The sequence below is a fragment of the Budorcas taxicolor genome, chromosome 2, assembly GCF_023091745.1.
Source record: "Budorcas taxicolor isolate Tak-1 chromosome 2, Takin1.1, whole genome shotgun sequence".
Classification (NCBI taxonomy): domain Eukaryota; kingdom Metazoa; phylum Chordata; class Mammalia; order Artiodactyla; family Bovidae; genus Budorcas; species Budorcas taxicolor.
In genome coordinates this window covers 79571922-79588324 of record NC_068911.1, presented here as the reverse complement: position 1 = coordinate 79588324, position 16403 = coordinate 79571922, and the positions used below count along the sequence as shown (strand labels likewise).

The following is a 16403-nucleotide window of genomic DNA, read 5'->3' as shown; positions in this document are numbered from 1 at the left end:
TTGCTGATTCCTCAGCCCTGGTAGCTCTGTGTAGACAGGCAAATTTAAAGTATTACAGAATTAGCTTTAGAGGTTTAAACCCTTCTTATAGTCAACCCACCCACTCTTTCTAGGGGCTTGGATGCAAATTTATGTATGAATAAGTCTTGTTCTGGGAAGCCTAGCCCTAGGCTGGAATTTGGTATCCAAGGTTCTATTATCACACTCCTAGTCATAGGATGTATGTTCAGACAGATTCAAAAGATTCATTCTTTTACTTATAATAATAAAATTTACTTGAACTTTATTTTAATTGGATTTTTTTTTCAATAAGCTTGTACTGAATATGTCCTATGTATAAGTTACTTTGCATAGGAATATCAAGTTACATGACACTACCCTGCAAGACAAAAAACACCACTTGGATTACTTACCAGCTTTGTCAGTTATTCATGTTTAAAATGTAATACAAAATTTCACCTTTTATTTGGGAAAATGTGCTATTTTGCTTTCATTTCTTAAGCTAATTTCTTTTGGGACTCTAGAAACAGCTGTGTCATTTATAAAGCACTTAATGTTTGTAGATCTCTGAAAATACTAGAGCTTCACTAATTTTGATCATTGATTAAGAATCAATTCAAAATCAAATATTTAGTATCTATTGAAGGACATTCCAAGATTATTAGAACCCCATTTCATATTTCAAAGAATTTACAATTTAGTCATTTATATTTTCTAGTGATAGAAATTGGTAAAGAATTCTCTATTATTTTTTGGTTATATATTTTTCAGACTTTGTGCTAATTTGATCATTGTAATGGAGTGTTTTCGAATATCAGGTTTGCAACATTTGTATGCTACAAAATGCGAACTTGTGTCTTCTTTCACTGCTCCCATCCAAGTACTAACTAGGCCTGACACTGCTTAGCATCCAAGATCAGACGAGATCGGGCGCATTCAGGGTGGTATGGCCATAGACTCTTTCATTGGTTAATTCTCACAGCCATTGCAATAGTAGTAAGGTGACTGGATTAAAAATATAAGGGAAATTGTGGTATTTAAGATGTCCATTAGAAATGAACCATGTGGTTTCTTGACTTCTTAAGTCTTAATCTTGGAAGTTTCTGATCAATATAATTTTATAATTTGTGCTTATACCTTTGATTTTCATAGTGTTTTAGCTGTAACTACTTCCTTTGTGTTTTTGTACTCTAAAAATAAATTCAAAAGTGCATTTATTTTTATAGAATAACTTTAATGTAGCATCCATTTTATCATTCATGCTTTTTTGTTATCATTACAGATTAAATTCTAAATTACAATTTTTATCCAAGAAACTGTACATTGAGCTCTTAACTGAAATTTCTTTAAGGTGATTTGTAAAATTTTACAGTGCTTAAAGTGTTTTAAATCACTTTTGTTTGTAATGATTATAAGTACATGATTGAATCCTGTTTTCAGCTTATAAATAAATGCCCCTGTACCTGGGAAATGGTAATATGGGTAACTCATACCTATATGTAATTACTAATGTACATGTCTGTCAGTAAATATCAGGCTAACTGGTTTTTATGTCAGCAGACTGAAGACTATGAGCAGAGAATACGTGAGCAACAGGAACAGCTGTCACTTCAACAAACTATTATTGACAAGCTAAAATCACAGTTACTTCTTGTGAATTCCAGTCGAGGTATGTTCATGTTAAATTTTTAAGTATTTCTTAAACCTGTGTGGAAAAGAAAGATGGAAATTAAGCTTTTCTGTTTTATTTCTCCTGTGTTTCTCAGTATTTCTGGTATCTTAATAACTGTGGGGCAGTTAAGTTTTATGTTTATTTAAGAAATGAACACATGTAGGAAATGGGAAAGTGGAGAAGACAGTTTTTCAGTAAATAGCAAAAGCTTTTTAAATGTGTGTGCCTTTTAAACCAAAAATTTGAGTCTAAGAGTATATCATTAAAAAATATTTCTTCAGGTACTCCAGGTATATATTACAAGGATGCTCATCACAGTAATAATGTCTAATAATGGAATGTTCAACCATTAAATTACAGTCATTTGTGTAGTGAACAGCTGTGTAGCCAAGTAAAGTGATGATAATAGGTGTTCACTTACAAACATGAGACATATTCATGATATGTAGCAAAATGAGAAAAGCAAGATACTAAAACATGTAATTTTATCTATGCAAAAAAATTGTTTCTTATGAATTTATATGTATTGAAAAAGAAAAATTCTCGTAAAATATAAACCAAAATGTTAATAGGAATCATTCACAGATGATAGAAACTGTGAGTAGCTTTTTATTTATTCTTTTCAGCATGTCTGCATTTTCTGATTTTTTTATAATAAGCATAGAGTCATTATACAAGTAAATAAACAACAAATGCATACCTGAATATATTTCTTAAATAAAAATTTAATTGCAGTTGCTGATGATCAGATACAAATGGCATACCTCTAGTTTTGTAAATTCTACAGATTGTATATACTGCTAATGCTGGAAGTGTAGGAATTTTGTGTCTTTCTTGGGAATGAAAATTTAAAAATATGAATCAAATATGCCAGAATCTAAGTGGGCAAATCTAAATTGTTAAAGTGACTATTATCTAAAGAATTTTTAAAACCCACAGTTCAGAATCTCTGCTCTTTAAAATTAGGGGTTTGGGTGTATATTCTTTTTACTTTTCTAAGTGGTACCCAAAACAAGGATTTCCTACTAAGGTCCAAGAGGTTTTTGTCTTACAGATAACAGTTGTGGCTATATTCCCCTACTTGAAGACAGTGAAGCAAGGAAGAATAATTTGACTCTTGAACAGCCTCATGATAAACCAAAATCAGGAATACCAAGAGAAAAAGAATCAAAGGTAGACTGTGCTGCCATTTTATTCCCTAAAGGAAATAAATGAGAAATCAGACTTTCTGAATTATTTAGTCAGTATTCTGTTACATTTGGGGTGGGCAGAAAAGTGGGAGAAAATGGACAAGATTCTTTTCAACCCTAACACTGTTATTACAAGAAGTAGAATTTAAATGCTAGTATATAACATATCTTCCTCATTTTGTTTTCTTGAAGTGAATCCACCACTGGAATTCTAAACAGAAGTTCTTTATATACAAGCAAGTAACTTACATGTTCCTAAATATATTTAAAGCACTATTTCCAAGTAAAATAAAGGCTTAAATTTCTTATTTTCTGGTATTTACTTTTCTATGTCACAGGTGTTTACCAAAGAGATAAAAGATTTAACAAAGAAAGACAAAAATAATATAGCAAGACACAGACGATTCTGGGCTAAAAAATAGCATTTTTGTTTTTTCATTTGCTTGTGCTTAATTAAAAAACAAAATCCACCTAACTAGCTTAAGCAAAAGTCTTCATTGAAGCAGTGTAAAAATAAATATTGCATATCTGCAGAGGAGACATGAACAAGGATGTTCATGGTACTTTGGTTAGAAATAACCTAAATGTCCATCAGTATCACAGTGGTACATCATTACAATTAAACATTTTAGAAAAATTAACCTAAATATTTACATATTGCTATACCTGGATTTCAGAAGCAGTGTTGAATAAATAATGGAGATTACAAAGTGATAGAATAGGAATAATTTCTTTAGATTTTTTGAAAATGTAATGCAGGACATCACTTATAAAAACATAAATGCATAATAAAAGTAGAAAAATGCATGCAGGAAGGGTACATATTTTCTTAAGAAAAATAAAGATGGGGAGAACTAAGACTATCTTAATTTGTTTTTATTTAACATCAAATTGAGAAATCCTGTTTGATACTTCCCTATAAATAAAAATTTTAGAATGAAAAATTTCCTACAGTATCTCAGTTCATAGTTCTTTATTAAGAATCAGTATTAGTTTTTTATTTGAATCATTGAGCTCTCCACCCTCACTCCAATTTCCATTTATCTAAAACTGCTAGTAAACACAAGAAACCATGCCACTGGAATATGTTTAGATTTATTTTGCCAAACACAAAATTCAGAAACAGTGATTCTGACTTTTAGAATACAGTTTTGTGATAGAGCCTGGTAAGTAGATTTTTAAATCATTAAGCTACTATAAAATGCTGACTTATAGAGGTAGTGCTTAAGTAATATTTGCAGACCATTTTCTTGTTTCAAGGACTTCTAAATGTCATGATTTACTGTTAATTTTTAGTCACAATTCTTATGTTTATTCTAATTATAATATCTTTGAAGATAATAAAATATCTCCAGTTCAAAATACATCGAAGGTGTTTTTGAAAATAGCAATCTTGATTAGAACAAAAGGGATAATGTGAAAAACTCTAAGATGTGTTACTAATTTAGTTTATTTTGAATTTGGATAATTTGTCATTACTTGAAAGTTTTAGCATCTGTCAGTTATGAACACTTGAGCTGAAATTAAGTGTAACAGGAATCATGTCAAAGGTAGCTTATTATCAAAAAATTAATAATGTTGCATTGATTATATTTGTGGACAGACGATAAGAGGAAAATATATAACGCTTCAAATAAGAAATAAATCTAAAATTCATTGAGTTCTCTTAATTCTCCTTGCTGTATTTGACAACTGTATATTTAATGTGTGCAGTTGAGCACACACATACATTAAAAATTGGGCTTCCCAGGTGGCACAGTGGTAAGGAATCCACCTACCAATGCAAGAGGTACAAGCAATGCAGATTCAGTCCCTGTGTCAGGAAGATCCCCTGGAGTAGGAAATGGCAGCCCTCTCCAGTATTTTTGCCTAGAGAGTTCCATGGACAGAGCCTGGCAAGCTACAGTCCATGGGGTCGCAAAGAGTCGGACACTACTGAGTGACTGAGCACATACATGTATTAAATACTTTGAATAGCTCTTCAACTCAGTCTTTTTGTACTATAATAAAAATTAATGATTTCCATTTCAGTTTTCTCATCTCCTTTTATATATCTAGAGCCAAAGTGCTAATAAGCACTAAACATAAAGGATTAAAGGGAACAAATATACTCTAAAGGAATGAATAAATTGGATTTATGAGTATTTAAGAGCTAGATATATATTCATTGTAAAACCTTAGACCTAATTTAGAAGAATACTGGCCAGTTGAAATTAAAATCTTTTCCATTGGCATATATGTTGGTCTATGCTTATTAAGTTATAATTAAATACACTTTTAGCTAATACAAATGAAATTCTTTCTTAAAAACTTTAAATGGTATGGATACATTTAAGATTTTTTCAAAATGAAAAAATTCCATATTGTTTACAGTTTTATAAAAGTATGCATGTATACACAAGATAAAACCTAGCAGGTAGTATTCAGAAATGGCTAAGATAGTGGTACGATTTTTTTCCTGTTTTCAATGTGACTTTATGTTTATACCCTTCTCAAACACTAATTAATTTTGTTTTTTTTTAATTGAAGTATAGTTGATTTACAGTGTTAATTTCTACTGTACAGCAAAGTTATACATATACTATACACATTCTTTTCTGTATATTCTTTTCCATTATGGTTTATCATACTGAATATAGTCCTCTGTATTATAAAAAACTCTAATTGATTTCATTCCCAATCAGTTGGCCAAGTCTCTAATGAATTAGTGACTTAACAGAAATGTTTTGAACCAGTAACAGAAGGAAACTGCTACTAACCACTCACAGCCCTTTCCTCCTCCTATTTGGTGGGTAGTTTTGAGGAGTATTTATCTTGTTTAGGGTTTGGTTATGGTATTTGAAAAGGGAAAGATCTCTGGACATTATAGTAAATGTCAACTATGGCTGCCTTGGAGAATGAGACAGAGTGAAGGGAAAAGAGGCCCTTTTAGAAAATTGTATTTGAGAAATATGAAATTTATAGTTCAGTCTCTGTTTATGTAATCCTACACAAGGAGCCTGACAGCCACAAGTCCATGGGGTCACAAAAAATCAGACATGACTGAGGGACTAACACTTTCACTTTTTTTACACAAAGAACATGCAAGAATCCTTTGATTTCTAAAAGGATATGAAGAGTCAAGATAGCAGAACCTGTATCATTGAATGACCCTTAGTATTCTGTTTACAGTTTAGAGACATTAGGGGAGAAGTCCTCAGTTTAAAGAAAAACCTGAGTTTCACTTCTTGTTCATCACAGTAGTTTGTACAGTGTTTCTTGATGAGATAGAATTCATTATATTATCTATCATATAACAAGTTCAGTTCAGTTCAGTCGCTCAGTCGTGTCCGACTCTTTGCGACCCCATGAATCACAGCACGCCAGGCCTCCCTGTCCATCACCATCTCCCGGAGTTCACTCATACTCACGTCCATTGAGTCCGTGATGCCATCCAGCCATCTCGTCCTCGGTTGTCCCCTTCTCCTCCTGCCCCCAATCCGTCCCAGCATCAGAGTCTTTTCCAGTGAGTCAACTCTTCGCATGAGGTGGCCAAAGTACTGGAGTTTCAGCTTTAGCATCATTCCTTCCAAAGAAATCCCAAGGTTGATCTTCAGAATGGACTAGTTGGATCTCCTTGCAGTCCAAGGGACTCTCAAGAGTCTTCTCCAACACCACAGTTCAAAAGCATCGATTCTTCGGCACTCAGCCTCCTTCACAGTCCAACTCTCACATCCATACGTGATCACAGGAAAAACCATAGCCTTGACTAGATGGACCTTTGTTGGCAAAGTAATGTCTCTGCTTTTGAATATGCTATCTAGGTTGGTCATAACTTTTCTGCCAAGGAGTAAGCGTCTATTAATTTCATGGCTGCAGTCACCATCTGCAGTGATTTTGGAGCCCAAAAAAATAAAGTCTGACACTGTTTCCACTGTTTCTCCATCTGTTTCCCATGAAGTGATGGGACCAGATGCCATGACCTTCATTTTCTGAATGTTGAGCTTTAAGCCAACTTTTTCACTCTCCTCTTTCACTTTCATCAAGAGGCTTTTTAGCTCCTCTTCACTTTCTGCCATAACAGTGGTGTCATCTGCATATCTGAGGTTATTGATATTTTTCCCGGCAATCTTGATTCCAGCTTGTGTTTCTTCCAGTCCAGCGTTTCTCATGATGTACTCTGCGTAGAAATTAAATAAGCAGGGTGACAATATACAGCCTTGACGTACTCCTTTTCCTATTTGGAACCAGTCTGTTGTTCCATGTCCAGTTCTAACTGTTGCTTCCTGACCTGCATACAGATTTCTGGAGAGGCAAGTCAGGTGGTCTGGTATTCCCATCTCTTTCAGAATTTTCTACAGTTTATTGTGATCCACACAGTCAAAGTCTTTGGCATAGTCAATAAAGCAGAAATAGATGTTTTCTAACAAACCACGTCAGATTTACCCTAGTACTTAGCAACAACTATCACTTCCTGTGAATCAGAAATTCAGGAATGACTTAGCTGGGTGGTACTGGTTCAGGATCCCATGTTATTGAAGTCAAGATGTGGCCAAGGCCTTCCAGTCATCTGAAGGCTTTACTGTGGGTGGAGGATCCACTTTCAAGATGGCTGTTGACAAGAGGTCTGGCCACATAGGTCTCTCCTCACACTGACAGGTACTTTACTCAGACTAAGAAAGAAGGAGATACAAGATAGCAAGGAGGAGGCCACAGTGCTTTCTAAAATCTAGTCTCTAAAATCACACCTTTCAGTTCAGTTCAGTTCAGTTCAGTCGCTCAGTCTTGTCCAACTCTTTGCGACCCCATGCACAGCACGCCAGGCCTCTCTGTCCATCACCAACTCCCGGAGTTCACTCAGACTTTGCGTTCATTGAGTCAGTGATGCCATCCAGCCATCTCATCCTCTGTCATCCCCTTCTCCTCCTGCCCCCAATCCCTCCCAGCATCAGAGTCTTTTTCCAGTGAGTCAACTCTTCGCATGAGGTGGCCAAAGTACTGGAGTTTCAGCTTCAGCATCATTCCCTCCAAAGAACACCCAGGACTGATCTCCTTCAGAATGGACTGGTTGGATCTCCTTGCAGTCCAAGGGACTCTCAAGAGTTTTCTCCAACACCACAGTTCAAAAGCATCAATTCTTCGGCACTCAGCTTTCTTCACAGTCCTTTATTCTGCTTATTAGGAATGAATCACTAAGTGCTCCAGAAATAAGAAAATAAGTTCTTCCTCTTGAAAAAAAAAAATATTATCAAAGTTTTTGTAGACCTACTGTATTTAAAAGTATTACAGGGATTGTAGATGGTGGTGTACAGAAGAGGGTACCAAAAAGATCAAGGGTGTGTGGGGGACAGCACAGTGCTTCATTTACCATGTGATAAATATGAATGAAAGGCAGAGGAATCTGGCAGAATTTAATAATGAATTTGACTTCGTGAATTCTATTATTATTCATCTCAGAGGAAAGAAATATCATAGCTTATTTATCTTGAGAGTAGTTTCAAAAATTCTAATATGAATATAGACTTTCCAGGGGAGACTAGCTGAGCAGTGCTTTAGAGAACCAAGGAACTTGCATTTTATTACTGTGAAAATTAAAAATTGTAAAGAATCAAATCACTCACAAATACATATACTTATTCTTGGCAAAGACTACAATCTTGTTTGCAGGACACCATTGTCAGACATAGTAACATATGTCATGATGGCAGTTATTATTTAGCAAATTTTGTATTTTAATGTAAATACAAATTGGCATTGTTTAATTTACTTTTGTAAAAAAAGCTAGGATGGTAATATACTGGGGGTTTTTTTGGCTGCACCACATGGCTTGTGGGATCTTAGTTCCCTGACCAGGACTCGAACCCAGGCCAAGTGCAGTGAAAACACAGATTTCCTAATCACTGGACTCCCAGAAAAATCCCCTGGGTCATTTTTATGATCTTGAAAACAAAATTTTCTGAAACAGTGCTTTAGGAATCACTTCAGTTGTCAAACTAAATGTTATCCTAGGTGTATAGGGTGTGTCAAAAAATTTTGTCATCTTTCTTTTCCATTCATGTGTGTGTGTAAGTTATATAAAAGTCTAGAGTGTTTTGACACAATATATAGAGAGCAATAAGGTAAAATACATAAAAGAATTTAGCAATATTAGTAAATTTTTTCACTCATTCATTCAGTACCTCTAAACTCCCCTCTGACTTAAAGTCCTGATTTAATAACCAAATAGACATTATTGAATGGTCTAGGATCCAGGATACAAAGTAGATATTATATGAGTTTATTTGAACTTTTAACTAATTAGAGACCATGTATTCATGTGTATAAAGAGCTGTTTTTATGCTTTGTTTCTGATTTTATATAATTTATTCTTTATGCATCTTTTTTTCATCTGAGGTATTTAAACAAAAGTTTAAAAATACAAAGAACACGGTTGTTGCTGAAAGATGCTAGTTAGACACTTGGCAAATTTCTAATGTAGCAATCATTGTGATTAGATCAGCAAATATATGGTAGCTTTGAGGAGCAGGAAAAATTTTGTAGGTTCAGAATAGTAAAACAGTGATGGAGCTGTGGAGCTGCTATCAGAGCTAACAGTAAGGAAATAAGATATGCTGTACCTGGCAATTGCAAGTATATATAGAAGCTATGACATGTTTGAAGAAAACCGATGTCTAAAAATTCACTTGTCAATCACTTAGACAAGAAGTATTTATTGAACTCCCTTCTATTTTCCCAGTCTTGCTAGTCTTTGATAGGAATACAAAAAAAAAAAAAAGAGAGATAAGATTTGCCTCTTTTAAGGAGCTACAACCTAGTTGGGGAAACAAAGATTTGCAGATCTATAGTAATAGCAAGCAAATTATAAGACAATATGAAACCCTAATTACATGACAGAATGAAATCCAAATTATCATTTTATGGTACAGATAAATATGTGTGAAAGTCGCTCAGTGGTGTCTGACTCTTTGCAACCCCATGGGCTATACATAGTCCATGGAATTGCCCCAGCCAGAATACTGGAGTGGGTAGCCTTTCCCTTTTCCAGGGGATCTTCCCAACCCAGATATTGAGTCCAGGTCTCCTGCATTGCAGGCAGATTCTTTACCAGCTGAGCCACAAGGGAAGCCCACAGATAAATATATAGAACCTTAATTTAGAAATAAATATTCCCAGTGAGCTAAAGGTAGGCTTGATCAGGCACTCAACATTTAGTTTAAGTAGGAGGGAAAAAAACAAATTCTTAACTTGCTTATATCTTAATATTATATGCGTAGACATGTAAACTTAAGTTTTGTACAGTATTTTAATGGAAAAAGAATAATTTCTAGGCAAGGACTAATATTATTCCAGGCTACTATGGGCAACATAAAATAAATGGAAAGCTAAAACTGAGGGTTTTAAAAAACCAATTTCATTTACTATAAACTTTTTTAAATGACATAATCATGACTTCCGAGGATAGTGCTTGTTTTTGTTTCTTTATTCTGTAGACAGTTCTTCAGTGAGAGACATTTACCCATGGTGTGTTCCTCCATTTATGTGTGACAATTTTGGCAGGCACTGTAGCTTATAAAATCTTTGCCTCACAAGTCTAGGTCTTGGATGGCCTTGGGAGGTTTCCATCCTTGAATTGTTCATATCTCATATACTCTGGACTTCAAGTGCACTTCTCACTTTGAGATTTCCATCTGTTTCAAGCCCCCATAGCTTCTCTCACCACTGTAGATCCTTTCTCGGTTGTAAGTCTCTTAAACTAGATTTATTGGTTGGCTAGGTTGCTATATATTATCAGGTGCTTGGTTTTATATACATAGTAAATGCTTTAAAATAAAAGTTATCATATACAGGTATATGATAAATATTGTTTTATTATTTGAACAGAAATTAGACCATTAGTCAAGATAGGTAACTATCAAGTGATTTCCATGACAAAATAAAATATAGTTTACATCACCAAATACACCATACCTTTCCTGAGAGAAGAACTTGAAGAAAAATATGACTTCTTACGTTCTTACTTTTGTAAAAAGAAAAAAGTATATGTGTATATATATATATATCCCTTATTCTATTAAGGCTTGATTCATCTTTTATTAGATAGAAATGCCCACTATACAATGGCACATCACAGCCTAGCCTAGGGATTACGAAGAGTTGGAGAAAACGTGTTTGTGTATAGTAACTTGCCTTCTCAGAGCAAATATTCCATTCCCCCTGGTTTTATTTTTAGAGATTAGATCAAATATTCCTTCTTTTTATATGTAACATTTCTATATTACTTTATAAGTTTTCCCAAAGTGTCATAATAAGTAGATCACAAACTCTAAGAAAAAAATGGATATCCAAATCATTTTAATATTTACATTGAAATTTCTGTTGTAAAAATTGAAGAACTGATTCATTAGAAAAGACCCTAATGCTGGGAAAGATTGAAGGCAGGAGGAGAAGGGGACAAGAGAGGATGAGATGATTGGGTGGCATCACTGACTTGATGGACATGAGTTTGAGCAAGCTCTGGGAGTTGGTGATGGGCAGGGAAGCCTGGCGTGCTGCAGTCCATGGGGTCGCAGAGAGTTGGACACAATTGAGTGACTAAACTGAACTGATTCTGACCAGTGTGAGGTGGTACCTCACTGTAGTTTTGATTTGCATTTATCTAATGATTAATGATGTTGAGCATCTTTTCATGTGCCTATTGGCAGTCTTACATCTTTGGAGAAATGTCTATTTAGGTCTTCTGCCCATATATTTTTTTTTAATTTAATTGGAGGCTAATTACTTTACAGTATTGTGGTGATTTTTGCCATACATTCACATGAATCAGCCATGGGTGTACATGCATTCCCCATCCTGAACCCTCCCTCCCACCTCCCTCCCCATCCCATCCCTCTGGGGCATTCCAGTGCACCAGCCCTGAGCACCCTGCCTCATGCATCAAACCTGGACTGGTGATCTCTTTCACGTATGATAATACACATGTTTCATTGCTACTCTCTCAAATCATCCCACCCGCGCCTTCTCCCACAGAGTCCAAAAGTCTCATCTTTACATCTGTGTCTCTTTTGCTGTCTCGCATATAGGATCATCGTTACCATCTTTCTAAATTCCATATATATTTCTGCCCATATTTTGATTGGGGGTTGTTTTTTTTTTTTTTTTCCCTGTTAATGAGTTGTGTCAGCTGTTTGTATATTTTGGAAATTAAGCTCTTGTTAGTCACATCATTTGCAAATATTTTCTTCCAATCAGTAGGTTATCTTTTCCTTTTGTTTATACTTTCTTTTGCTATGCAAAATCTTATAAGTTTGATTAGACCCCATTTGTTTGTTTTTGGGAGACTGACCAAAGAAAACATTGGTACGATTTATGTTAAAGAATGTTTTACCTATGTTCTCTTCTAGGAGCTTTATGGGGTCATGTCTTATATTTAAGTCTTTAAGCCATTTTATTTTTGTGTATGTTGTGAGGGTGTGTTCTAACAATAGATTTCTGTCTTTCCCAATAACTAATTGCTGAAGAAACTGTTTTTTCTCCATTGTATATTCTTGCCTCTTTTCTTGAAGATGAATTGACTGTAGGTGTGTGAGTTTATTTCTGGGCTCTCTGCTCTGTTCCGTTGACCCATCTGTTTGTTCCAGTACAGTGCTGTTTTAATCACTACAGCTTTGTAGTATTGTCTGAAATCTGGGAGCTTTATACCTCCAGCTTTGTTCTTTTTCCTTAGGATTGCTTCGGCAATTCTGGGTTTTTTAGGGTTCTGTATAAATTTTAGGCTTATTTGTTCTAGTTCTGTGAAAAATGTCATGGGTAATTTGATAAGGAGCACATTAAATTTATAGATTACTTTGAGTAGTACAGCCATTTAAACAATATTAATTCTTCCAATCCAAAAGCATAGAATGTCTTTCCATTTCCTTGAATCATCTGCTGTTTCCTTTATTAATGTTTTTTTTTTCTCAGAATATAAGTCTTTTACCTCCTTGATCAGGTTTATTTCTAAGTGTTTTATTTATTTTGTGATGTGATTTTAAAAGAGATTATTCTTTTATTGATACTTTCCAGTTCTGATACTTTATTGTTAATGTAAAGAAACACAACAGATCTCTCCATATTAATCTTGGTGAGTCACTGGTTTTTAATTTAATATGTAATTTTAGGTTTTGCTTTTTTTGGCGAGGAAAAACTTACTTATTTAGAAATATAAAGAGAGATTAGGAAAGAATAGTGTAGTAGGAAAATTAGTGGAGAAAAGATGCTGAATAACTTGGTTTACGTGGAAAACCAATAAAGTTCCAAGATAAGGAACTTGCACCGTCTACGTAGGCCACCAGCGCCCGCTTGAATAGCAGAGGGTGCCCCGCCTTGGGTTCCCTCTCGCATGGGTCTTACAAGCCAGGGCTAATAAGTAGACTCGGTGAGCCTCCACGCTCCAGGTGGGAATTCAGCCAGAAAAACGAGCAAAGAACGACATGGGGGAGCCAAGCATCGGTGCCAGACCGCTAGGTTTTGCTTTGTTGTTATACTGGAAATAAATTTTGAGGGGAGAAGATAATGAGACGTGGCATATTATTTTTAAAATCTTTTTCTCTAACTTCTAAGCAAATTTAAATATCTCAAATGTGGCTTTTCTCCCCTTATTTCCCCCTTTTGTATGCTTTCTTACATTTCCCATTTTTCTTTTCTCTACTCTTTCCCAGAGTCCACAACACAGAGTCACTGTACTCCGTTCATCCCTAATTTATCTTGACCGAGGCAGGGATTGAACCTCTGTGGCCTGCAGTGGAAGCATGGCATCTTAACCACTGGACCACCGGGAAAGTTGCTACTTTAACAACTGTTATTGAATTTGTAGTCTTCTTTAAGATATTGCTAGAATTTGATGGGAAAGAGATGGGGAGGGCACAGCTAATTTATCATTTGTACCTAATATGTTATGCTCTTTCAGTGTCTTTGTTGCTTACTTAAGGCACTCTTGCCCTGTTATGCAAGCTGACTTTTTCCCTGAAAGGTTTTTTCTTTGCCAATTAAACATCTTTCCATACACTTGATACTTTGCTCTAAAATAGAGAGAAAGATCTTAGAATCCTAATAAAACTATTGTAAATTAGTTCCTGGGCATTCTCTAAGCCATTAAATGTGATTTGTTTTTCTCCTTCTCTGATAAGTTCCTTTTGGAAAACCAAATAATTCTGAGGTGGCTATCTTTTGTTTTCTCTCTCCTCTTTTGTTTATCAGTAGTGATTTTTGTATTTCATATTGGATGGGTTTACCCACTGCTGTTTCTACCTGTAATTGCTCTTCACTATTTAACATTAAGGCAGCATGTCTCCTTCTACATTTCATCCATATAATGCTGCAAGGGGTCACTGACTTGTCCATATTCCCTGAAAGTGTAATTTAGGATATATCCCTGCTGGATGGTCAGTTGCCACAGTAAATCTTGCTTTCTTTCTTGATGCTGCTCGCTGAATCTTCTCTCCTCCTCCTCTTTTCCCATGTTGCAGTCACAAAATCCCTGTTCTTGTCCCAGCTCTTGTTTCTTATCTTGTCCTGAGGACAGAGTGAAAACTTTTTGGTAAAGCTAAATCTAAAACTCTCCCTTCTACTTTTTTGATAAATGTCCATTTTTTTATTTGGTTACACCAGGTCTTAGTTGTGGCACGCAGGATCTTTGGTCTTCATTTACAGCATGTGGGATCTTTAGTTGCGGCATGTGAACTCTTATTTGCAACGTATGGAATCTACTTCCCTGACCAGGGATCAAACCCAGGCCTCCTTTTTAGGGAGTGCAGAGTCTTAGACACTGGACCACCAAGGAAGTCCCTCAATTTCTCATTTATATGAAAAAGATAATAGATCTTTATAGTTAGTTGTTTTTACTAAGCTTTTTCTTGGCAAAATAAAAAGTTGGTAGCACTTTATCAGACCTCTAGTTTTGTTTTGAATTTTACTATTCCAGGAAAGCCTAATCTCAGTTTCCTTAAGGTTTTATCTTTCTCTCAGGTTTTTTGATGCTAAGGAGAATGGCCTTATATTAATAAAGGAAAATGAAGATTAGCAGTGTAAATCAGATTTAAGGAAATGGTCATTACATTATATGTTAAAATGTGGTGCTCTACAATAGGGAACAGAATAGGTAAAAATATATTGGATTCAAAGAAAATTGAGAGTGGCTATCAAGAGATACAGTGAGCCTGAAGATAGACTTTAAGAAATAAATACTCGATAGACGTAACATGAGAATGAATAATAAGAAAGGTGGATAATAAGGGAAGAACAGTGTACCCTCATGTCTTAATCTTAGAGAATACCCTCATTTTTAGTCTTGGAAGAATAAGGACCAGTGAAAACACCAGAACTTAAGAAAACCTAAATATTATACTGGTAGCCAAAAAATTATCAAGAAAGAAAAGCTGCTCACTACAGTGAAAAACTGTCAAATGAACATTAAGCAGAAGGTGAACTTTAGGAAAGGTCATTGGATTGGTGATGAAGACATCTCTAGAAAACCATAGTGAATCCTCAAAAGAATGGAGGGGTTAACAAAAGAAAATTGAGTTTGGAAGTTCAGCTTATGTTACAGTGAGGAATGAGTACTGAGCAAACCAGTCCTCTACAAATAACAGTAGTAACTGTGCAACATACAAACAAAACAATTACCTGAGGACTTTGGATATGAACTTTGCATATTTTGGAGAGGAGTCAAAATGTGGAGCATATAATTGGCTCAGAGTAAATTCACAAGTTTTCTTTGGTTTTGCCTTGAGGGTGGCCACAGTTCTAGTGGCTAAAATTCCAAATGAAAGCTTACCACCATCCTGGCTGCAAGAACCAGAAAGGAAATTGAGCCCAGAATAACAACTGTCACCAGAGAGGAAAGAAGCCCCATAGAGGAGAGAGCCAGAGAAAATGAACTCAAAGTTCTGTGTTTAAACTAAGCCTAAGTCTCTGGATCTCCCCAAAACCAAGGATGTGTGGGCACACTGAAAGCAATTTGCAGGTAAAGCATAAAGGAATGAGCTGAGATCTGAGCTGCTGCTCTTCAGAGGAGTGACAGTATGGAGTCTGCGTCTAAACAATCTAATTACCTGGCAAAAACAAAAAACATCAACACCCTTTGGCACCATAAAATAGTGTCTCCCCAATGTAATATTCACAGTGTTTAGGGTATAGTCCAAAATTTTTCAACATATGGTGAGTCAAGAAAATATCACCCAGTTTCAAGGGAACATATATCAATCATGAGGTAATGTACCAACTGAGATGATCAGACAGGGATTTTCAGTCAGCTGCTATAACTATGTCCACTTGTCTATTAGGTATTTAGGAAGGCAGGTAGAGAAGTAAGGTTTTGAAAGAAGAATTAACAGTAAGGTACTCCAGTTATGCATTGTCAAATGGTTAGCTTTTAATGACAAGGTTGAGAAACACACTGAAATTTTGGTTAAGAAACTTGCCAAATTGCTTCTGAGAATACATGAACTGGTTTGTAAAGCTTCAGTAAATCTATCCAGGTGATTTTGGGGTTTAAATTTCTTCTTGACATTCTTGAGCACAAAAAA

The 16403-nt window shown here is 35.3% G+C and overlaps 1 protein-coding gene across 1 annotated transcript in view; it reads left to right on the top strand.

Annotated features, from left to right (window-relative positions):
- The window catches only part of TANK (TRAF family member associated NFKB activator), a 79395-nt gene that overhangs the window by 44956 nt on the left and 18036 nt on the right, over positions 1 to 16403 (top strand). Inside the window, exons 3-4 of the mRNA XM_052635567.1 lie at positions 1561 to 1669; positions 2727 to 2845. Of these exons, the coding sequence (XP_052491527.1) occupies positions 1561 to 1669; positions 2727 to 2845 (228 nt within the window). The remainder of the gene's footprint in view (positions 1 to 1560; positions 1670 to 2726; positions 2846 to 16403) is intronic.